General features: G+C 54.9%; 1 protein-coding gene across 2 annotated transcripts in view; it reads right to left on the reverse strand.

Annotated features, from left to right (window-relative positions):
• Nucleotides 1-21340, reverse strand: part of PTK2B (protein tyrosine kinase 2 beta) — a 36740-nt gene extending 15400 nt beyond the window's left edge. Inside the window, exons 1-5 of one of the 2 annotated variants that reach the window (XM_038770935.1) lie at nucleotides 21157-21340; nucleotides 2287-2525; nucleotides 593-771; nucleotides 308-395; nucleotides 131-210 (exon numbers count right to left, since the gene is read on the reverse strand). In XM_038770935.1, coding sequence (XP_038626863.1) covers nucleotides 131-210; nucleotides 308-395; nucleotides 593-771; nucleotides 2287-2490 — 551 coding nt within the window. In that variant the 5' untranslated portion in view covers nucleotides 2491-2525; nucleotides 21157-21340. The remainder of the gene's footprint in view (nucleotides 1-130; nucleotides 211-307; nucleotides 396-592; nucleotides 772-2286; nucleotides 2526-21156) is intronic. The other variant, XM_038770934.1, reaches the window with a different exon arrangement.
• Nucleotides 21341-21830: the final 490 nt, after the last annotated feature.

Consider the following 21830-nt stretch of genomic DNA (forward strand, 5'->3'; position numbering starts at 1 on the left):
TTGCACATAGTAAGCGCTTAACAAATGCCATTATTATTATTATTACAGTGCTCTTAATACAGTAAGTGCTTAATAAATACGATTGAGTGAATCTATCAATCAAAACCACTGATTGGGTGATTGAGTGTACCTGAGTTCCAGACAGCCGAGCTGCAAAGCCATGCCCTCGCTGACCTTGCTGGCATAGCGCTGCATGTAGTCGTTCCGGAGCTGCAGGGACGAATTGAAGGTGAGAACCCACCAGGCCCAGAGAGAGAGAGAGAGAGCCCCCCCGACTCCTCATCTTCCTTCCCCTCCCTGATGCCACCTGCTGATAGAAGTAGAGCAGGGTGGTTCTGTCCTCCTTGAGCTGCTCCAGGAAGCCCTCGGGCAGGTAGCGGATCTGCAGATCATACCTGGGGGGAGAGAGGAGCCTAGTCTTCAAGGAGGGGAAGTCTCGGGGTGGGGACGGTAGCTAGGGTAGGAATTCCAGAGGAGAAGGCCTGGATGGAAGGAGGGAGAGCTCGGGAAAACTCCCAGGCCCCCTCCTCCTGGGCCTATACTCAACCCCAACCCCTGTACTCGCCCCCGGCCCACAACCCCCGTCGCCCACCTCCACTCGGCCTCCAGGTGTAGACACTGGTACTGTTCCTGAACTTCGCCCACTGTCATCAGCGGGTGCAGCCAGTGAATCTCATCCGACTTCACGTGCTTCAGCCGTAGCCCATAGCACTGCAGCAGCTGCACATCAGGCCCGATGCGCCCGCTCAGCAGGATGGAGGCGATGATCTCCTGCGCGGGGCAGACTCAATCAGTCAGGCATTCATTCAATCAAACCTATTTAATGAGGGCTTACTCTGTGCACAGCAGTGTACTAAGTGCTAGGAACAGTACACTATGACAATAAACAGACACATTCCCTGACCGCAAAGAACTTACACACAAATCCAGACATGGGAGCCTTGCAGCTCCAGTACACATAAGGGCTCCACGAGGGCTGCCCCCTCCACTCCTCCAGGAGAACTGCCTGAATGACCCCTCTGCTCCAATCCCAGGCTCCTCGGCCCCCTCGGCTTATTCTTCTCCCTCACGGTTAACTTTGAGAGGTGCCTCCAGCAGAGTCTCAACTACTGTAGAGCAGGGACATTGTCTTCTTCTATTATTGTATGCTGTCAAGCTCCCAGCACAGTGCCCTGAACACTGAGGGCACCCAGCACAGCACCCCAAACAACACAGGCACCCAGCACAGGGCTCTGCACACAGCAGTTGCCCTCCAAATGCCACCTAAAATCCTGGTCCATTTTCACCTTAAGCCCCATACCCGGCTCATGGTCAGCCCATCTCCACCAACTCCCAGGAGCTGCAGCAGGGCGGAATGGGCTAGTAATTCCCATTGAGCCCTGCCCTAGCCACCATCATCCTCCCAGTTCCCTCCCATACCATTCATAGGCTCTTGGCACTGGATGCCACTGTGAAGGGTCCGGAGGTCCAGCCCCCTGCTTCTGAGCAGCTGAGTGCTGCTCTTTCCCAAAAGATTCCAGGAATGGAGACTCCTCCCTCCCAACCCTCGCCACCTCCACATTTATCTCCCGACATCTGGGGATTCCCCCAACATCAGGGGATTCCCCCAACATCTGCGAGGTTCTTCCTTGTGTCCCTCCATAGTCTCTTTTGCTATAGAATAAACCTCCCCTCATCCCATAAAGACCTCAGTGGTCACAGAGAGCAGCTGAGCCACCAACTCCTTCCCACAAAGTTCCTCAAGGGCTTGTGGTTATGGTCTCAGACTCGCTTGCCCTTCTCTCAGTTGGACACCTAGTCCTTCAATCGTCTCTGACCTTTCTCTTCACCCTGCTGGACACCCCAGCCCCTCACCTCACCTCTCCCTCAGTCTTCTCATTCATTCATTCAACTGTATTTATTGAGCACTTACTGTGTGCACAGCACTGTACTAAGTGCTTGGGAGAGTATGATACAACAATAAACAGTCACAGTTTATTCCCTCTGCCATACTGGAGACCACCCCGTGGCTTTGCTGGAGTTGTCAATAACAGGGTGGCTCAGCTGACTCACTTCACAGCTGGTCAACTCTGATGCCCAATGCCTTCACTGCAGTGCTCCCCTTGCCCATCTGGCCCTCATCGGACCCCAGTGTTTGGTGAGACTCCCATGCTGCCCCCACATCCAGTACATTTCAACCTGCAGAACTGGACTGTTTATCTGCCTTTGTACCCCACTTCTGTCTCTGCAGGGCCAGCCTCACTGACACCCCAGATGACCTGGATCACAGCCCCCCCAGACACTTACCCGGACCTGAGTGTGCACGGTGCACTTGACCAGCTTGAAGTTCTTCCCAGGGTTGAAGCTGTTGCTGTAGAAACAGACCTTGAGGATGCGCACTTCCTTCTGCTCCACATCTGCGGGCACTGGAACCATGAGCTCCGGGGGGGCCTCGGGTGGCCGCAGGCTGCCCGCCCGGGCGCGACTCAAAGGCTCTGACACCCCCGACATGCTATGGGTGTGGCCAGGGGTTGAGCATTGCGGTCCTGCGGGGAAACAGTGTGGAACAGCCGGTTGGCCTGGGTCCTGCCGGAGTCTTCCGATCCCCACCGTAACTCTCATTGGGGTGGAGTGGGCCGAGGCAGTGGAGCCGCTGTGCCAAACCTCCGGGGACAGAGAGAAAGACAGCGTAGGTGGTTGGTGGCCATGGCTCCTCACCAAGGGAGGGAGGAAAGAAAGGCCAGTCAGTCAATCAGTGGTATTTATTGATCACTTACTGTGTGCAGAGCACTGTACTAAATGCTTGGAAGAGGACAACAATAAACAGACAACTTTCCTGCCCACAACAAGCCTACAGTCTAGAGGGGGAGACAGACATTAATATAAAAAAGTATGTTACAGATATGCAGATAAGTACTGTGGGGCTGGTGGGGGAGGTGAATAACGGGAGCAAGTCGGGGTGATGCAGAAGGGGAGTGGGAGAAAAGGAAAAGGGGGCTTAAGCTAGGGAAAGCCTCTTGGAGGAGATGTGCCTTCAATAAGACTCTGAAGGTGGGGAGAGTAATTGTCTGTCAGGCCGGAAACAGGTCGTGGGCGAGATAGATGAGATCAAGATAAAGTGAGAAGGTTAGCAGTGGAGAAGCAAAGAATGTGGGCTGGGTTGTAGTAGGAGAGAGGTGGGGAGAACTGACCACTCACTCCCTTGGGGAGCTCATATGCTCTCACAATCAATCAAGCAATGGAGCGCTCACATTGGGCAGGGCACGGGACTGAAAACCTAGGAGAGAGCAATAGCCATGATCCCCGCCCCCAAGTAGTTAGAGTCTAGCGGGGGAGAAAGGCACTAAAATAAATTACCAGTAGAGGGAAGCAAGAAAGATTTAAGACATGTTTATCCATTCATTCAATCATATTTATTGAGCACTTACCGTGTGCAGGGCATTGTACTAAGCGCTTAGGAGAGTACAATACAACAATAAACAGTCACAGTCCCTACCCACACCAAGCTTACGGTCTAGAGGGTGGGAGACAGACATTAATATAAATAAATGACAGATATATACATAAATGTTGTGGGTCTGGGAGGAGGGAAGAACAAAGGGAGCAAGTCAGGGAAAATCAGAAGGGAGTGGGAGATGAGGAAATGGGGCGCTTAGTCAGGGAAGGCCTCTTCGAGGAGATGTACCTTCAATAAGGCTTTGAAATGGGGAGATTAGTAATTGTCTGTCGGATTTGAGGAGGGAGGGTGTTCCAGGCCAGAGCTCTGTCCACACGGAGCTTACAGAAGCAGCATGGTTCAGTGGAGCGAGCATGGACTTGGGAGTCAGAGGTCATGGGTTCTAATCCCGGCTCCGCCACTTGTCAGCTGTGTGACTTTGGGCAAGTCACTTAACTTCTCTGTGCCTCATTACCTCATCTGTAAAATGGGGATTAAGACTGTGAGCCCCACGTGAGGCAACCTGATTGTCTTATATCTACCCCAGAGCTTAGAACAGTGCTTGGCATATAGTAAGTGCTTACCAAATACCATCATCATCACCACCCAGCACAGTGCCCTACACCCAAGAAGCACCCAGCACAGCACTCTGCGGGCTCCTAGCACAGCAGGACCACCTCCTCCACGGGGGCACAGAGGGTTGAGAGGCGCTCCTGGACCTGCTCCCGGCCCTCAGTGTGCTGGATCTTCACACACACACACACACACACACACACACACACACACACACACACACACACACACACACACACACACACACACACCCCCGAAAGGCCATAAGTCACAGCTCTGACTGCCTCAACTCATTGCCCTAAGATTACATGGGGTGGCCGGGAGGGGGCACCCTAGCCTCTTCAGGACACTTGGGGTTTGGCCATCTTCCCCTGGCCCTGGGCTATTCTCATCCCCTCGGGGGTGGACCAGGGAGGGAGTGGTTGTGGTGGCCAATACGGGAAGATCAAGGGTGACCTCTCCTCCCCATATCTGGAGGAGTGACCATCTCAGCCGGCCATCATCATCATCATCATGAGAGAAGTAGCATGGCTCAATGGAAAGAGCAGGGGCTTGGGAGCCAGAGGTCAGGGGTTCTAATCCCAGCTCCGCCACTTGTCAGCTGTGTGACTCTGGGCAAGTCACTTAACTTCTCTGGGCCTCAGTTACTTCATCTGTAAAATGGGGATTAAGACTGTGAGCCCCACATGGGACAACCTGATCAACTTGCAACCCAGTGCTTAGAACAGTGCTTCACACATAGTAAGTGCTTAACAAATGCCATTATTATTATCATTATTATTATCACTATCATTGTTACCATCATCAATGGTATTTATTGAGTGCTTACTATGTGCAAAACTTGGTACTAAATTCTTAGGAGAGTACAGTACCAACAGAGTACAGTACAGTACAATAGACATATTCGCTGCCCACAACAAGCTTGCAGTTTAGAGTGGGAGGACACAAGACTCCAGTCTCTCCAGAGAGGGTGGGTCAGGAGGCTGAGCCCAAAATTGGGAAAAGCCTCAGGGATCCAGACTTGGGGCTGGCTTGGGCCTAGGCCTACAACAGGTAAATGGCATTTTCTGGCTTGCATCAGGAGAAGGGCCCCCCACCCCCACCCCGGCACAGAGACGGGGAGGTCAGTAGTGAGAGAGAAGACAGTAAGTGCTTGAGGAAAATTTCAACATAAAAAGGGCACAGCAGGTTCCCCCCACCTTCCCCCACTCCACTCCCAAAAGAACAGGGATCCACCCACCCCACCATGTGCCACATCGGGGCAGACACCCAGGGCCAAACTGCAAACCCAGGGCGAGGTTCCCTCCATGCTCCCCAAGGCCACTGTGCTTGGGGAGGAGGAAGAGGCAGGGCCCACCAGGACTCTAGAGCCCTGGACCCTGGACAGGGTCCTCGGGAAACGCAGCCCTGGTGGGGAGGGGGAGACAGGAAGTAGAAGAGAAGGTCTAAAGCGGAGGGCCCAAGGCCCTGCATTGCTCCAATGCACTGGTCTTCCAGGGCTGGGACCCTCCCAGCAAACACCTCCCCACCTGCCCTGCCCTCAGTCCCTGCCCTGGCCCCTCCCCATGCTAACCACCACCCAGCACTGGCACTCTCAGCCCTAGCCCCTCACCCCTGCTAGCCCCCCAGCCCTAGTCCCTTCCCCCAAACCCTGTCCAGCATACTAGCTCCTCCCAGTACAACACTTCCCCTCTCCGCATGCCCCCCCCCGAGTTAGCCCCCAATCCCCAGCCCATCCCCAGCTTCCCCGAGTCAAACCCACAGGAAGTCAGAGCCGTTGTGAAGACCTAACCCCCCAACCTGGCCTCGCCACCTGCTCTGAGATGGAGGCTGGGGACTGTCAGTCAGAGTAGGGGGAACCCCCAGACCCTGCATCTTGCTCCAACCCCAAGTGCTGTGACCTCCCTGTAGGGGAAGGGGAAAGGGGGGAAGGGGGCAGGGCGATCACACTTAGCATTCACAGGAAGATTAGTTTAGCTACTTGTCATTATTTACCCCGTACTCACTATAGTGTGAGAGTGGAGCCTCCCTGAATCGGGGTGTGCCTGATGAAGCTGGGCTGTCAACAGTGAAGGGGTCTGACCCAAGGACCACCCAGGGCATTCTGTGAGGTGGCCAGGACCAGAAGGGATCCTGAAAATAGCTGGCTAACGTGGGTGGGAAGATGGCGGTGGCTACCGTGGCAACTGCCTGCTGGGTGTAGAGCACAGCATCGGTGCTGGGCCTGCGGTCACTTGGCCCCTCGAGTCCTGCAAGTAAAACCCCTCTGCATACACTTGGCAGCAAGCTGCACCCCTCCCTACCTGCCTGCTTGCTATTTGCACCCTGTGGCCCTGCAAAAACACAAAGGGCAGGAATAAGACAGAGTGTGCGTGTCGCCGAGCAAGTCACCAGCACTAGAATCGATTCTAGTGCTGGTGACTTGCTCGGCATCACACAAACTCTCTCTCTTTTCCTCTATGTCCTGTCAAGATTCTGGAGTTTGCGGGGCTGAGACGAAGCACCTCTGTCATTCCTGACAGGAGACTCCAACACTCTTTTACCCATTTGTGTTGACTGTTGGCATTTAACTTCTCATTCATGACTCTGGAACATGTCTCCCCCCTTGAAGACAATCATTGGTAACAATAATTGTGACATTTGTTAAGCACTTACTACATGCCAGGCACTGCACTAAGCGCTGGGATATATACAAGCAAGTTGGGTTGGACACAGTCCCTGTCCCACCTGGGCTCACAGTCCCAATCCCCATTTTACAGAAGAGGTGACCGAGGCCCAGAGAAGTGAAGTGACTTGCCTAAGGTCACACAGCAGACAAGTGGTGGAGCCGGGATTAGGACCCATAACCTTCTGACTCCTAGGCCTGTGCTCTATCCACTATATTATGCTTGTATTTATCAAGCGCTTGCTGTGTGGAGAGCACTGTACTAAGCATTTGGGAGAGTACAATTATCTCATTTCTGCTGTATAGTCTTAAGCGCTTAGTACAGCAGCCTGCACGCAGCAGACACCCAGCACAGCTCCCTGTCAGTCAGTCAATCGTATATACTGAGTGCTTACTGTGTGCAGAGCACTGTACTAAGCACTTGGGAGAGTACAGTACAACAATCAACAGACACATTCCCTGCCCACAATACAGCAGGTGTCCAGCCCAGCAGTGTAGGGTGGGGAGAAGGCCTGACCGATAGGGAGCAAGTTGAGGTTGGGTGTGGAGAGGAAGTGGGGAGGATGTCTGCAGGCCTGAGCCTCAGGAAAAGGCAGTGGAGGGAGGGAGGGAGGGAGTGGGGAGGCCGGGAAGAGCTGAGGAGTGGGGGCTGGGCCAAGGCAGAAGACGGCCTTTCTTTCTGTTTTTATCCCCATATCACAGCTCCGGTTATTCCTGGCTGCAATCAGCTGCAGTTCTAAAATAGACTAACCAAGTAATGTCTCTCCCTGAAAGGCATCGTGGAAGCGTTGCACCATGGTGTGTGTGGTGGGGTGGGGGATGGGGGTGGGGGGGTCCCCTCAATCTCACACCCACTCCTCACTCTCCCCTCAGTCCTGGAAATGGGGCTCAAACCTTGTCCAAGGGGACTGTGGGCTGCAAGTGGACTGCCCTGCCCTTCCTCTACTTTTCCAGGTCAGACTCCATCCTGATCTGGAAAAAGAATGGGGTGAGAGTGGAAATTCTGCCCCGTCATTGGGTCTGTCCTTTCCAGCCAACGAGATGAGACAATTGTGTGACAGCTGGCTTTCACTGGCCAATGGAGGGACACTCACTGGTTTTACCAGCCAGTGACAGGACACCCACCGCCTTCACTGGCCAGTGAGGGGATACCCCTATCAAGAGGAAGGCCCTCTCCCCTCTATAAGGCCAGGGGTGCCCAGGAACAGGGGGTCAGTGGGGAAGCTGCTCTCGAGATGGGGGGTTGGGGGCCCCCCTCTGTGGGGATGGAGTCACCCACAGCTATTCTGGGTCCCACCTCGCATCCCCAACCCTGCCCTGAGCAGCTCCAGAATATCTAGCTCTTGGGCATTTGTGAGGTTTAGAGCCTGTACAGCCCCGCTGGGGACTTCCAATGCATGTGCTCTGAGTCCCCACAAAAATCCCAGGAGTCTCTGGGGCAAAGAGTCCCACAGGCCCCTGCTGTGGGTCCAGCGAGAAGAACCCTATAGAATGTAAGCTCACTGTGGGCAGGGAATGTGTCTGTTTACTGTTGCAGTGTACTCTCCTCAGTGCATAGTACAGTGCTCTGCATATGGTAAGCTCTCAGTAAATACGACTGACTGATTGAAGTCCCAGCTGGGGCTGTGCCATTGGAGTGAAGGTTTCTGACCAAAGAAACTACCTAGGGCATTCCCTGAGTAGACCAGCCAAGAAGGATTCCTGACAAATAGTTGGTTGACATGGGCAGCAAAGACTACAGTGGCTACCGAGGCGCTTCAAGCACAGCGTCAGCACTGAGTTGTGGTCACTCTGGCAGTCAGTGAGTCCTGCCCAGAAAAACCGTTGTGAGCATTTTATAGCAATCTGCCCTCCTTCTCGCTCCCTGCACTCCATGCCCCAGAGGGAACTTACCAGGCAGGGGAGAGGGAAAACCAGTGGCACCAGCCCTACAGTCCACTGAGCCACGCTAGGTCTTGGGGCTGAAATCTCAGGATGCCTGTGCCCCGAAAAGCTCCTCCATCCCTACCATTACAGTCTCCAACCCCCGCCCCCCAAAACGGGGCAGGGGGTTGTCCTGAGACTGGCCTGCCCATTGCCCCAGACGGGTTTCAAGGATTTCTCTGTCCAGTCCCTCCTCTGTCCAGTGGGCCTCGTCTCTCTACCCGTCTTGGGTCAGTGTCTCAAGAACTCCCAAGATCAGGCCATACCAGGACTTGGGAGGTTTCAAAGCAGCATGTGAGGCTGTGAACTCCTTATGGGCAAGGGAACGTGTCTCCCAACTCTGTTATACTGCACTCTCCCAAGTGTTTAGTATGGTGCTCTGTACACAGTAAGTGCTCAATAAATACCATTAATTGACTGAGCAAAGCCTTGAGCTGTGGAGGAGAGGGGCAGAGCCTGGTGGAGGCTTGGAGGTGGGGACCCAAGGGGAGGGGGAAGCCAGAGGAGGGGGTGAAGCGGAGCCTTGATGGGGAGCTTCAGGGAAGGGGGCGGAGCAAGCCACAGGGAAGGGGCCTCTGTGGAGAGCCGTGGGGGTGGGCCTGAGCTTCAAGGCCTTGCCCCCTTGGACACTTGGAGACAACTTGACTCTTTGACTTTACTGCCACTGCCCCCAATCCACACAGGTTCAGGGGCTTTGGTGCGTGCAAGGACTGGCCCCCGAAGTGGACAGTGGTTCCAGTCCAGAGTCCCAAGTCCTCTATTGTAGCAGTGTCCAGGACAAGCCAGTGAACAGGCAGACAGGCCCGCAGAGCTGAAGCAGAGCACATGGGCACCAGCATCTGAGCCTCTGCTGTGGCCCCCTGTGTTCCTCCCCACAGACCCCAGGGGGTGGGCTTTGGGGGGAGGGGTGAAGCGTGGCGGGCCCAACCCCACAGGGAGAGTGTTTCCACACAATCCCTCCCCCGAGTCCTGTCCCGTGGGCTTGAGTCCAAAAGAAATGACACTCAGGGCTTAGGCAAAGGTTTGATTTGCAGGCGCTCATATGAGTGTGTGTGAGGGGGGGATATGGAGGTGTGTGGATGTTTTTGTCCAGACGTGTGTGTGTGTGCACGCGCGCGTGCACGGCAGTGTGTACCCGTATATCTCTGCATGTTTTCCAGTATGTGCAGATTTCCGTGCCCCAAAGCCTCAATGTCAGATGCTTCACTGTGGCCTGGCTCGCTGTGGGTTTCTAGGAGTTTCCCTTCAGCCCTGCTGCCAGATGTGCATGCTAAGGGCCAGGTCGGAGGCCACCCCACCACTTCCTCCTGCACTCCCGGCCCTGGCCCCACTAGCCTGTGCCTGCCCTGGTGTCTTCACCACACTAGACTTTGCCTCCCGTTGTGCCTTGGCCCCACTAATGTAAGTGTTGATGATGATGGTATTTGTTAAGCGCTTACTATGTGCCAAGCACTGTTCTAAGCACTGGGGTAGATACAAGGCAATCAGGTTGTCCCACGTGGGGCTCACAGTCTTAATCCCCATTTTACAGCTGAGGTAACAGGCACAGAGAATTTATTTTGTTAACGATGTGCATATAGCTTTAATTTTATTTGTTCTGACGATTTTGACACCTGTCTACATGTTTTGTTTTGTTGTCTGTCTCCCCCTTCTAGACTGTGAGCCCGTTGTTGGGGAGGGACTGTCTCTATATGTTGCTGACTTTTACTTCCTGAGCGCTTAGTACAGTGCTCTGCACACAGTAAGTGCTCAATAAATATGATTGAATGAATGAATGAATGAATGAAGTGACTTGCCCAAAGTCACACAGCTGACAAGTGGCAGAGATGGGATTGGAACCCATAACCTTCTGACTCCCAGGGCTGGGCTCTAGCCACTACCCCATGTGAGTCTCACGTGGGACAGGGATGGTGTCCAACCAATTACCCCGGTGCTTAGTGTCTGGCACATATTAAGCACTAAACAAATGCCATAAAAAAATAAAATAAACCCAGAGCCAGAGGAGATAAAGCAGCCCAGTGGAGGAAGAGGCAGGTAACACAGCGAGACAGGCCCCAGAAGGGCTCGGAGGCACCAAGTCAAGGCGGTCCCCAGTTGGGCAGGCAGCCCCCAGGGCTCAGGCAGAAGTGAGGCTTACAGAAACCTATGTTGTGGCATGCAAATAGAGGTACGGAGCACACGGGGGTGGGACTCCAGAGCCAAAGAGACCCACGGTTGTGCAATGCCACCATGCTGAGACCGCCACATCTTTAAGGATGTGGCATGCCCATCTCAGCCCTCTGAAGAGGGAAGACTATTCCAGCCTCAGCACCATCCAAGAAGGAATCCCAAAGAGGCAGAAACAACATTTCAGTATTCTCCCCAACAGCCAAAACTGAGAAATCCTTATGACATGTAAAGACCCAGAATTTGTCCCAACCAGTGTGTGAGTCACCACAGAAATCAAAACCATGAAAAATGGCAAAGCAACAAAACCCAACGGTAGACCCGCTAAGACCTACAAGCACAGTGGGGACACTTTAACACACTAGCTGTTCCTCAACAAATGGGCCGCTGAGGAAAGGCCACAGAACCTCAAAGAAACCACCACTATCATCATCTTCAGATGGAAAAGGACAAGATCAGATAGTGGAAATTAACAAGGTACCTCATTTCTCTTCATCAATAGCAGGATCTCAGCCAGATTAATCCTGGATCATCTACTAAAGCATATCATTGACCAAATGCTCCTGGAATCACAGTTTGGCTTCGGATCATAGAATGGAACACTGCACATGATCTACGCTGAATATCAGATAGAGGGAAAGGGCTGGGAACGGCACCGACAGCCCCACATGGTTTCACAGACCTTTCGAAAGCGTATGATATCATCAGGAGTTCTGGACTCTAGAAATGGCTTAGCAAATCTGGCTGCCCTAAAAACTTCATCAAGGTTGAGAGACTTCTTCAGATTGGCTTGGCTGGCCGGGTCAGAACCGAGGGTGCCCTGTCTGATCCATTCCCCATCGCCAATGGAGTCAAGTAGGGACATGAGGTGGGCTGGGTACTGTTCAATTTATTCTATGCAGCCATACAGGAAGAGGTAATAAGAGACGTCAATGCAGCTGTGAGAACACCCGTCTGCACCTCTGGGAAACAAAACTCATCAGATTTTCAGCCAAAGCCCTGAAGGCCATCACTCATAAATCATAGCATGCAGGTAGAGGCCTTCCCTGACTAGGACCTCATCTCCTCTTTTCCCACTCCCTTCTGCATCACCCTTGCACTTGGATTTACACTTTTTCTTCACCCTTCCCTCAACCCCACAAGCACTTATGTACCTATCCGGAAGCTGCGTGGCCTAGTGGAGGTGGTCCTAGAGCAGGGTCCTGGGAGTCAGAAGACATGGGTTCTAATCCCGATTCTCCCACTTGTCTGCTGTGTGACCTTGGGCAAATCACCTAATTTCTCTGAGCCTATTCCCCACCTGTAAAATGGGAATTAAATCCTACTTAGATTGTGAGCCCCATGTGGGACAGGGACTGTGTCCAATCTCATTAACTTGTATCTACCCCAGTGCTCAGAACAGAGTTTGGCACGTAGTAAGTGCTTAACAAGTACCTTAGTTTTTATTATATCTGTAATTTATTTATTAATGTCTGTTTCCCACTCTAGACTGCAAGTTCGTTGTGGGCAGGGAACGTGTCTACCAACTTGGTTATATTGTTACACCGTACTTTCCCAAGCACTTAATCCAGTACTCAGTAAGGGCTCAATAAATAGGACCGATTAATTGATTGATAGAGGGACAAAGCCAAGAAGAAATGCAAATAGCTGTAAACTAATTCACCAAATCAGCCAGATACTATGAACTGATGACGAGTCCAAAGAAAACTGAGTTGATGTATCTGCCTACATGGGAGAAGGCATAGGCACAACCAAAAATTGACATTGGCAAAACCCAGAGCTAAATGCTGTATGTCACAGAACAGTGTTACCAAGGTAGCTGGGGTGTTAAGGCAAGGATTGTCATTTGGAACTGTAATCTTTGGCCTTTTGATATTAGCCCCACCCTCAATCCCACAGCACTTATGTACATATCTTTAAATTATATATTATAAACTACTTTTTCATATACTGTCTGCCTCTCTAGATTGTAAGCTTGTTGTAGGCAGGGAAGGTGTCTGCTAGCTCTGCTGTACTATACTCGTCCAAATGCTTAGTACAGCCCTGCACATAGTAAGCACTCAATAAATACCATTAACTGAAAGAAGAACCCAAATCCAGAAGGCCAGCAAATCCCCTGGGAGACTGTCAAACAAAATGTGTTGTCAACATGCTATTAGGCTTCAGAGCAAACTAGCGGTCTAGAGAGTTGAAGAGCTACCCAATCTGATCTCTGGCTCCCTACGGACACCATATCTGACTCCTCGAACAGTTCCTTCAGCATCCCTCCTGGGCTTTAGGCAACAGCAAATGGCAAGATGGGATGATGGGACCCCAAAGAAATCCTGTTTCAAAGTCATTTGATCAATGGCATTTATTGAACATTTACTGTGTGCGGAGCAGTGTGCCAAGTGTCTGGGAAAGTACAGGACAACAGAGCTGACAGAAGTGATCCATGCCCACAGGAAGCTTACAATCTTCAGAGGGAAATCATGGATAAGAGAAATAGTAGAGCATAAGGATATTTATATAAGTGCTGTGGGGCTGGAGTGAGTATCAACGTGCTTAAGGGATATACAGTCAAGTACAGAGTTGATGCAGAGGGAAGGGAGGAAAGGGGAGATGAGGGTCTAGTCAGGGAAGGCCTGTAGGAGCAGATGTGATTTTAGGAGGGTTTTGAAGGTGGGGAGAATGGCAGTCTGTCAGATATGAAGGGGGAGAGAGTTCTAGGCCCAAGGAAGGACATGGGACAAGGAGTTGGTGGCGAGAGAGATGATAGTCAATCTCTTAACATGATAACCTAGTTGACCTGCTTGGGAATGCATGAGGAAAATGAACAACAGGGTATCCAAACAATTACTATATGGAAAGCTGAAACTGTGAAACCGTAAAGAAGGAAGGCAGGAAACATTTTAAGGATACAGCCAGGGAGGCAGCATAGTTTAGGAAAGAGCATGGGATGGGGAGTCAGGAGACTTGGGTTTTAATCCCAGTTTCGCCACTTGCCTACATGTGACTTTTGGCCTTCCTGTGCCTCAGTTTCCTCATTTGCAAAATGGAGATAAAGTACCTGTTCTTTCTACTTCAAATTGTGAGCCTCCATGTGGGGCAGGGACCTACCCCACTACGCTGCGATGCCTATGGGCATCATTTGGCCCATAGTCAGCACTTAACATCCTCATCATTACTATTGTTATAGTAATACAAAGACTCAAGCAATGCTGCATCCTAGCTGAAAACTGAGAGTCGGTGGCAGAGACCAGCATGGTGCACTGCAATCAGGCAAAGGCAAAGTCGAAAACTGCACCAGGTGCTGCCAACACTTCAGAGTAACGACGGGCAGTGAGGAAGTGAGTGTGTTCATGAGAGTGTGTGTGTGTGCGTGTGTGTGTCGTCAGAACCTGGGTCTCAGTCAGCTCTTCAGCCACACATGAACCCATGTGTGAAGTTGCTGTCAGTGGTGGGGGACAATTCAATATATATAGAGATAGATAGCTATGCACACCCAAATATAGATAGAAAAATGTACCTATAAACACCAACACAGAGATACATAAATATACACACACCTTCTGTGTCTGTGGGAACCTGACAGTGGTAGCCACCAGAGATAGACAGACCGAGTCAGCCCGCTTACCCCACTGCTGGGTCAGGACCTCTCCGTTTCCTCTCCTTTCCCCCACCTCCACCCCCAGCCCCCTGGAGCAGTGGCAGTTTCCCTCGGTTCCCCTGGCCAAATAAGTACAGGAAGATCAGCTGTGAGATGGTGGCGAGGGGAGAGTTCACAAGAAAGCCTGTGTTACTGTGTCCATTTTTTTTTTTTTTTGGTGTAGGACTGACCACTGCCTGGCAAGTGGGGAAGCTGATCCAAGCTCAATTCTGTCACTGTTTCAGGCTGAAACTGCTATAGGCTGCCTCTAGCCTACAATCACAGATCCATCCATCCTTCTCCCGGGCCTGGGGTCAGGCAGACCCCTGGTGGGCTCCTCACAGGCAGACCCCCAGTGTTGGGGTGAAACAACATGGCGTAGTGTGAAGCAGCAGGGCGTGGTGGATAGAGCACGGGCCCGGTGGTCAGAAGGTCATGGGTTCTAATGCCGGCTCCACGGCTTGTCTGCTGTGTGACCTTGGGCAAGTCACTTCTCTGTGCCTCAGTCACCTCATCTGTAAAGTGGGGATTGAGACTGTGAGCCCCACCTGGGACAGGGACTGCGTCCAACCTGATTTGCTTGTATCCACCTCAGCACTTAGTACAGTGCCCGTCATATTATGAGTGCTTAACAAATACCATTACTATTATTATAGTATTATTATAGAGAAGCAGCATGGCTCAGTGGAAAGAGCATGGGCTTTGGGGTCAGAGGTCATGGGATCGAATCCCAGCTCTGCCACATGTCTGCTGTGTGACCTTGGGCAAGTCACTTAACTTCTCTGAGCCTCAGTTACCTCATCTTTAAAATGGGGATTAAGACTGTGAGCCCTCCGTGGGACAACCTGATCACATTGTATCCCCTCCCGCGTTTAGAACAGTGCTTTGCACATAGTAAGCCCTTAACAAATACCGTTATTATTATTATTTCATTCCTTAACCATGGTGGCTCCTGTCCCACGAGCACACCAAGCCCAACTCTGGGGATAACATCCCCAGGCCCCCAAGCTGGCAAGTCTGAAACCTCGATTTTCGGGCCACCGTCTCGACTCCTCCGAGCCTCAATTTCCCAGGGGTGGGGGTGGGCGACAGGTTCTGCCCCTCCCCCCGCCCCCCGTTAATACCAGGCAAAGAACCGGGCCGCCTCCAGGCTGTGACTCAGAGCTGCAGTGCTGGGGCCGAGCTCACGCGCGGGCACCTGGCTTCGTGGGCCTCCGGGAAGCATAAGCTTGCCAGGGCCGAGGTCGGCGGGAGGGTTCGCACCCAGAGCGCCGGGGCCCCACTGAGCCCCTAAAGCCCGCCAGGTGTTCAGGGGGCGGCAGTCAGGGAAGGGAACTGGAAGCCACTGCTGAGCGGGATGGGTGGGAGGGGGATCAAACACCTGCCCCGGGAGCCGAGCAAACCCACCCCTCCTCCTCCTCCTTGTCCTCCTCCCTCATCTCTTGGTCCCGAACCCTGAATTAGAACCAGAGGCAGCGGGGGCAGGAGCGGGCTGGGCGGGTCGGGGGGCGAGGGAGAAGAGCGAGAGCCCTCGAACCCCCCGGCCCGGCTCTGATCGGGGACCAGTTTCCAGGCGAACCCGCTGCGGGGGCGACTGCGTTCCGCATCCTGGTCGCTAAGCAACAGCAAGAGATGAAGATGGGGTGGCGGGGGAGGGGAGGGGGAGAAATGGATTTGATCGACGGCGAATCTGGTCCAAGAAATGAGGCGCGGAGGGATGGAATTGGGGGAGGCGGCCAGGGATCGGGGCAGGTGACAAAGGACCGAGACGGAGGGAGGGAGATGGAGTCTCTTGGGCGATTTGGCTAGGGTCTAAACCCGGTTTCCGCCCCCTCGCCGTGTATCCCACTGGGGTGGGGAGAGCTTGGTCGCCCGCCTCTGCCTCTCCCCCTGAGTCCTCCCCTGGCCGCCTCCCACCCTGGCCGAAGGCGGTAGTGAGGCCCGCCAGTCCGTCCAAGAGCCCCCGCCCCCGCCCGGGGGATCAGGGTGGGTCCGAAAGGCACTTTTTTTCCAGGGGAGCCCTCCAGCATCCGGGCCTGGCCCGCGGACCCGGCCCGCGGACCCTCCTCGCAATTTGTGTGGCCCGAGTCGGGGGGCCTGAGCCCCTCCCTTCCCCTCCTTCCCGTGGCAGGGGGAAGGCTGTGCACGAGCCGTGCTAAACCCAACCCGATTATCTTGCATCTACCCCAGCGCTTAGAACAATGCCTGACACACAGTTAGCGCTTAATTTAGTACATAGTAAGCGCACGTCAAGCAGCCTGGCTTAGTAGCAAGAGCACGGGCTTGGGAGTCAAAGGTCAAGGGCTCGGATCCCGGCTCCCCCACATGTCTCCTGTGTGCCCTTGGGCAAGTCACTTAACTTCTCTGTGCCTCAGTTACTTCATTTGTAAAATGGGGATGAAGACTGTGAGCCCCACGTGAGACAGCCTGACTACCTTGTACCCACCCCAGCGCTTGGAACAGTGCTTGGCACGTAGTAAGCGCTTATCAAATACCATAGTTATTATTATTAATGATAGTAACAAATGCATTTATTATTATTGTTATCAATAAGGTGGGTGGACGGAAAGGAGCACGGAGAAAAATTATGGAGGGTCTAATCCAGGAGACCCGGCTGGGACCAGAATCCCCTCTGAACCCAAAGTGAGGGGCGGGGTCGCTGAGAGAGGGAGGGGCCGAATGCGGAGACAGGTCCACGACCCAGCCCGGACCACGACAGGCTGCGGTCCAGGGGGTCCCCTTCTCCCTCCCACAGCCCCAAGACCTCCAAGGGAGCGGCCCTTAGCCTTCTCTTCTCGGGATTGACTTGTCAGTCGTGAGGTCCAGGGCAGCGCGCACGGACTCCTCGGAGGAATCCCGGAGGGGCGCGGGACGTTTTCTCTCAATTCGGAACAACCGACGTTCGGCCCGAAGACGCTAATTCCACCTGCCCGTCCCTGGCTCAATAAATCCCACTGAATGATCAGAGCCTACACCTTTCCCCTCTCCGGTCCATACTTCACTCTTTTATCCCGAATCGATTTTTAGAAAAACCGTTCGGTCCACATCTCTTCACTCCTTAAAAACCTCCAGTGGTTGCCCATCCAGCTCCGCATCGTAAAGAAACTGCTTGCCATGGGCTTCAAATCATTCATTCACGCAATCGTATTTACTAAGCGCTATGTGTGGAGCACTGTACTAAGCGCTGGGGAAACTATACTATAACAATAAGCACATCCAATTAGCTCTCTGCTCCTACCTTACCTCGCTGATCTATTACAACCCAATCAGCCCTTTCGGCTCGGCTAACGCCTACCGTACTCTCTATACCTCGATCTCGTCCACCACTCCCCGGACCACTGGTCCACGTCCCCCTTCGGGCCAGGAACTCCCCCTCCTCCCGCATTTCCAACAGGTCACCCCTCTCCTCACCTTCAAACCCTTCCTAAAATGGCGTTTCCTCCAAGAGGCCTTCCTTGACTAAACACTCATCTCCCCTACCCGCCCTACCCTATGCATCACCTAAACACTCGGATACTCATCCCAGTCCCACACCACTTATGCAAATATCCTTATAGTCTACCATTTCCCGTATCTGTTATTTATGTTAATCCCCATCTCCCCCTTTAGACCGTAAATTCCTTGTGGTCAAGGATCGCGACTACCAATTCTATCATATTATACTTTCCCAAGCGTTTAGGACCCTTCAAGCACTTGATATTCACCCCACCCTCAGCCCCACAACACTTTCGTTCGTATCTGGAATTTATTTTAGCGGCTGTCTTCCCCTCTAGAGCGTAAGTTCCCAGCGGGCAGGAATCGTGTCTACCTACTCTGCTGTATTGTCCTCTCCCAACCTCTTAGGGCAGTGCTCCACAGGAAGCGCTCAAGAAACACCATTGACTGGCTGACTTCACTATCCCCCCTCTAAAGTAGACTCCCGGCCCCTCCCAGCTGAGTAAAGACAAGGGCAAAGTCACCTGCGAGTGAAAAGTCGAGGGCAGGGAGCGCGTGGGACAGTTTCCTGTGGGGGTGGGGGGAGCCGGAAGAGTGAAAACAGGGGACAAAAGAGGGGGAGGACTGCAGTGGTACCGAAAAGTGAGAAGGTTGCTGACCTGGGGAAGCCCGCTGTCCTCCCGCCCCCTCCCCACGAGGGACCCCACCCTCTCCGACTCCCCCAAACACCTTCCAGACCGCGCCCCGCCCCTCCTCAGGCTGGAAACGTCCTGCCCCTTCCCGTGAGGCTCCTCAACTCCCCGCCCAACCCCGAAAACCAACTCTCGAAAGTCAACGTCTTCAGACTTCCCCTTGCCCGGCCGGCTTCCCCTTCTCCTTTTCCTCCTTCTTCTCCTCCTCCTCCTCCTCCCCTCCCCCGCCTCTTACTTTGCTGCGGTCCCGGGCCGAGTTCCTCCCCCTCGGCGGGCAGTTCCGGAGGGCGGGGCCCGGGAAAACCTCTACCAGCATTTAGACTAAATTGGCCCCTGAGAGATGAAGCTCCCCTGTACCCGGAATTAGGAGTTCCCACTTTGCGAGCACCTCCCTCAATCCCAACTCGACCATAAACTCTGCTGTCATTCTGTTTAAATTGCACCTGCCTCCCGGATTGGAATGTAAACCTTAGGAGTGCAGATTCCACGTCTTTCGCTCCTGGTCGAGCCCTCACAAGTGCTTAGTACACTGCTGGGCACCACCGCAGGGGCTCAGGAAATTCTACCGATGGAACGCTTAGTACAGTGCCTGGCACATAGTGAGCGCTTAACAGGTGCCATCATTATTATTATAAGTTCCCCAACTTTCTACCATACACCTCATGTCCCCTGAAACACCTGTGTGGACCGACTCCAGCCCTAGGCTCGGTCGGGCGAACCGCTCCCCCCCAACCCCCGGACCACTTAGCCGGGTCCTGCCCCTCCTGTCCGCACCCCTGACCCCAGCACGGCGATGGGAAAAAGAGTTCTTGACTGTGAGCCCGTTGCTGGGTAGGGACAGTCTCTGTATGTTGCCGACTTGTACTTCCCAAGCGCTTAGTACGGTGCTCTGCACACAGTAAGCGCTCAATAAATACGATTGAACGAGTAGAGTCCTGTTTCCATAACAACAGCCGGGGCGGCCCCTCGAGCAGTTAAAGTCCCCACACCTCCTCGGCCCCTTCCACCGGCTCCTCCGCCCTTAGACAGGGGCCTGGCCCCAGTAGCCCCGGGGTAGGGCGCTACAGGCCGCAAAGCTTAGGGCGGGGGTGGCGAGAGGAGGGGGCTTCAGTCCCCCAGGAGGCCTCTGTTGGGGCTCAGCAGCTTCGGGAGATTCGAGAGATGTGTGAGTGTGTGTGTGTGTGTGTATGTGTGTGTCCATCTGTCTCTCTCCAGACCCTGTTTTCTCCCCCGGAGGCGGGGATCCTGCCCCACCGAACACCCCTGGGTCCACCCTTCCGCGGGGCCCCAAACCTGCGAACCCGTGCTAACCTAGCAGGTGCGGACCCACCTGTAGGCGTTGACCCTGCGGCCCGGACTCCAGGACCGGCCGGCCTCACGCGTAAAACTCAGCTTTATCCCGAAAACGGCCCACGGGCCCGGGTCGGAGGGCTGCGAGGGGGCGGGGGGTCCCTCCGCGGGAGGAGGGGGACATACAGGACCCTTTCCCGGGGCCCTGGGGCGTGGGTGGAGGCCCCAGAGTTGGGGGCCACGCCAGCTGCTCTCTCTGGTCAGCCTTGCCAGACACCCGGTGGGTCCCCTCCGGCCCAGCTGTGCCCCTAAAACGCCCTGGCAGCAATTCAATCCAAACCCCAATCCAGGCACCATTCCTCTCCTCCGGCAAATCCCTTCCCTTCGGAAGAGGCAGGGATTCTCCCCCATTTCAAGGAGAGAAGCTGAGGCAGGGAGGGCAGAAACATTGCAGCCGGTGTCCAGCGGAGAAGCCGACGCCTCAGGGTAAGGAATTTAGGAGTGCCTCTCCCCACCCCGCCCCGCATTTCCATTTTCGAGGGAGGCCCTAAGGAAACTGAGGCAGGTGGCCTGACCCCTGAGAGTCAGTGAAGGAGTGGAGGGGATCGGGACCCAAGAGAGCCCCAGGCCCAACCTACTCCGCTCCCCGGGCCCCTTTAAACGATTCCTGGATTTGGCGGCCCTCTCGCACGTGGATGCGGTGGTGAGGGGCGAGCCCCGGGCAGCCCTTGGCATCGACTCTGCCCGCCCTCCAGGCCGGGGGCGTTCCAGCCCCCAGGGGGGCAGAGACGGGGGCGCGGATGGGGGCGGGGACCTCCCTTCTCCCATATGTCCCCCGCTCGGCGACATGCCCGGCAGGAGCCTCAGCCCGGGCTGTGCCCACGCACACACTGGCACCCGGGGGCGGGCAGCGCCTGAGCCCGTGCAGCGCGACTTAACCCTTTGGTGTCTGCAGCCCCACCGCCCCCGACGCCCCTTCCTCTCTCCGCGGGACCCTCCCGTAGAGGGTCTGGAAGAAGAAATCCGGGAGGCTGGTTGGTGTGTGTGTGGCGGGGGGCGGCGGGGTCAGGGGACGAGGGTTCAGAGCGGAAGGGAAGAGCCGGGGGGGATGGGGGCCTTCGGCTTAGCCGGGTCCAACGGGGCAAGGGCGGGGGTCTCTCCGGGGTCAGGATCCCGGCGCTGCCCATAGCCAGGGAAGGAAGCTCCGTCTGTTCGCCCCGACACCCCGCTTGGCGACTTCCCCGCCCCGTGGCCCTGGGTCCCGGCCCCGGCCCAGCCCGCCCCGATCGGGGCCCCGCCGCAACTTCCCCCCGCGCCGCCTCGGCCCAGCCGGGCCCGGCCTCGCCCAGCCCCGGGGGCGGTGACTCACCTGGACCAGCCTCCCCGGGACCCCGGACGGACGGAGCCGGGGGTGGAGGCGCCGGGGAAGGGAGGGACGGCCGGAGGGACAGCCGGAGGGACGGCCGGAGGGCAGAAGGCCGGAGGGCTGCCCGCCAGCGGCCGCGTCGGGCGAGGGCAAGCGGGCCTCGGGGCCAGCAGGTTACTGGCTCATCCGCGGAGCCGCGCTCGTCTCCCCACCGCCTCCCCACTTTCTAACCCCGCCCCGCCGCGCCACTTCCTGAAAGGGCTGGGGGCGTGCGGCCGCCTCTGGGTATCGGTGTGGGGGCTGTGAGCGTGTGCAGGGGCGACAGCCTCTTTGAATTCACGCTCTATTCCCTTAGTATGGGAGTTCGCACCATTCACCCAGCGATTACAGGGTGGCCGGGTGTCGGCGGGCACATGCGAGTGTGGGCACGAATGTGTGGATCGCACCGGGTTTGCACTGCGCCCTGGGCTGGGCGGCTGGAAGGCACGAAACCAGCAAGTGACACCTTTCCTGCCCACCGGGAGCTTCCATTCTAATGGGGCGACAGATATAACAGCACCTACGGTAATTCAAAAATGCGAGCGTAGAACTGAATAAATGTGGGAGCTGAGGAGAAGTGTAAAAAAGCTACCCAAGTGCTACTCACAGGCAGGCAGGGCCATCACTATGTTTGCCCG

Source organism: Tachyglossus aculeatus, chromosome X2 (assembly GCF_015852505.1).
Source record: "Tachyglossus aculeatus isolate mTacAcu1 chromosome X2, mTacAcu1.pri, whole genome shotgun sequence".
Taxonomy (NCBI): domain Eukaryota; kingdom Metazoa; phylum Chordata; class Mammalia; order Monotremata; family Tachyglossidae; genus Tachyglossus; species Tachyglossus aculeatus.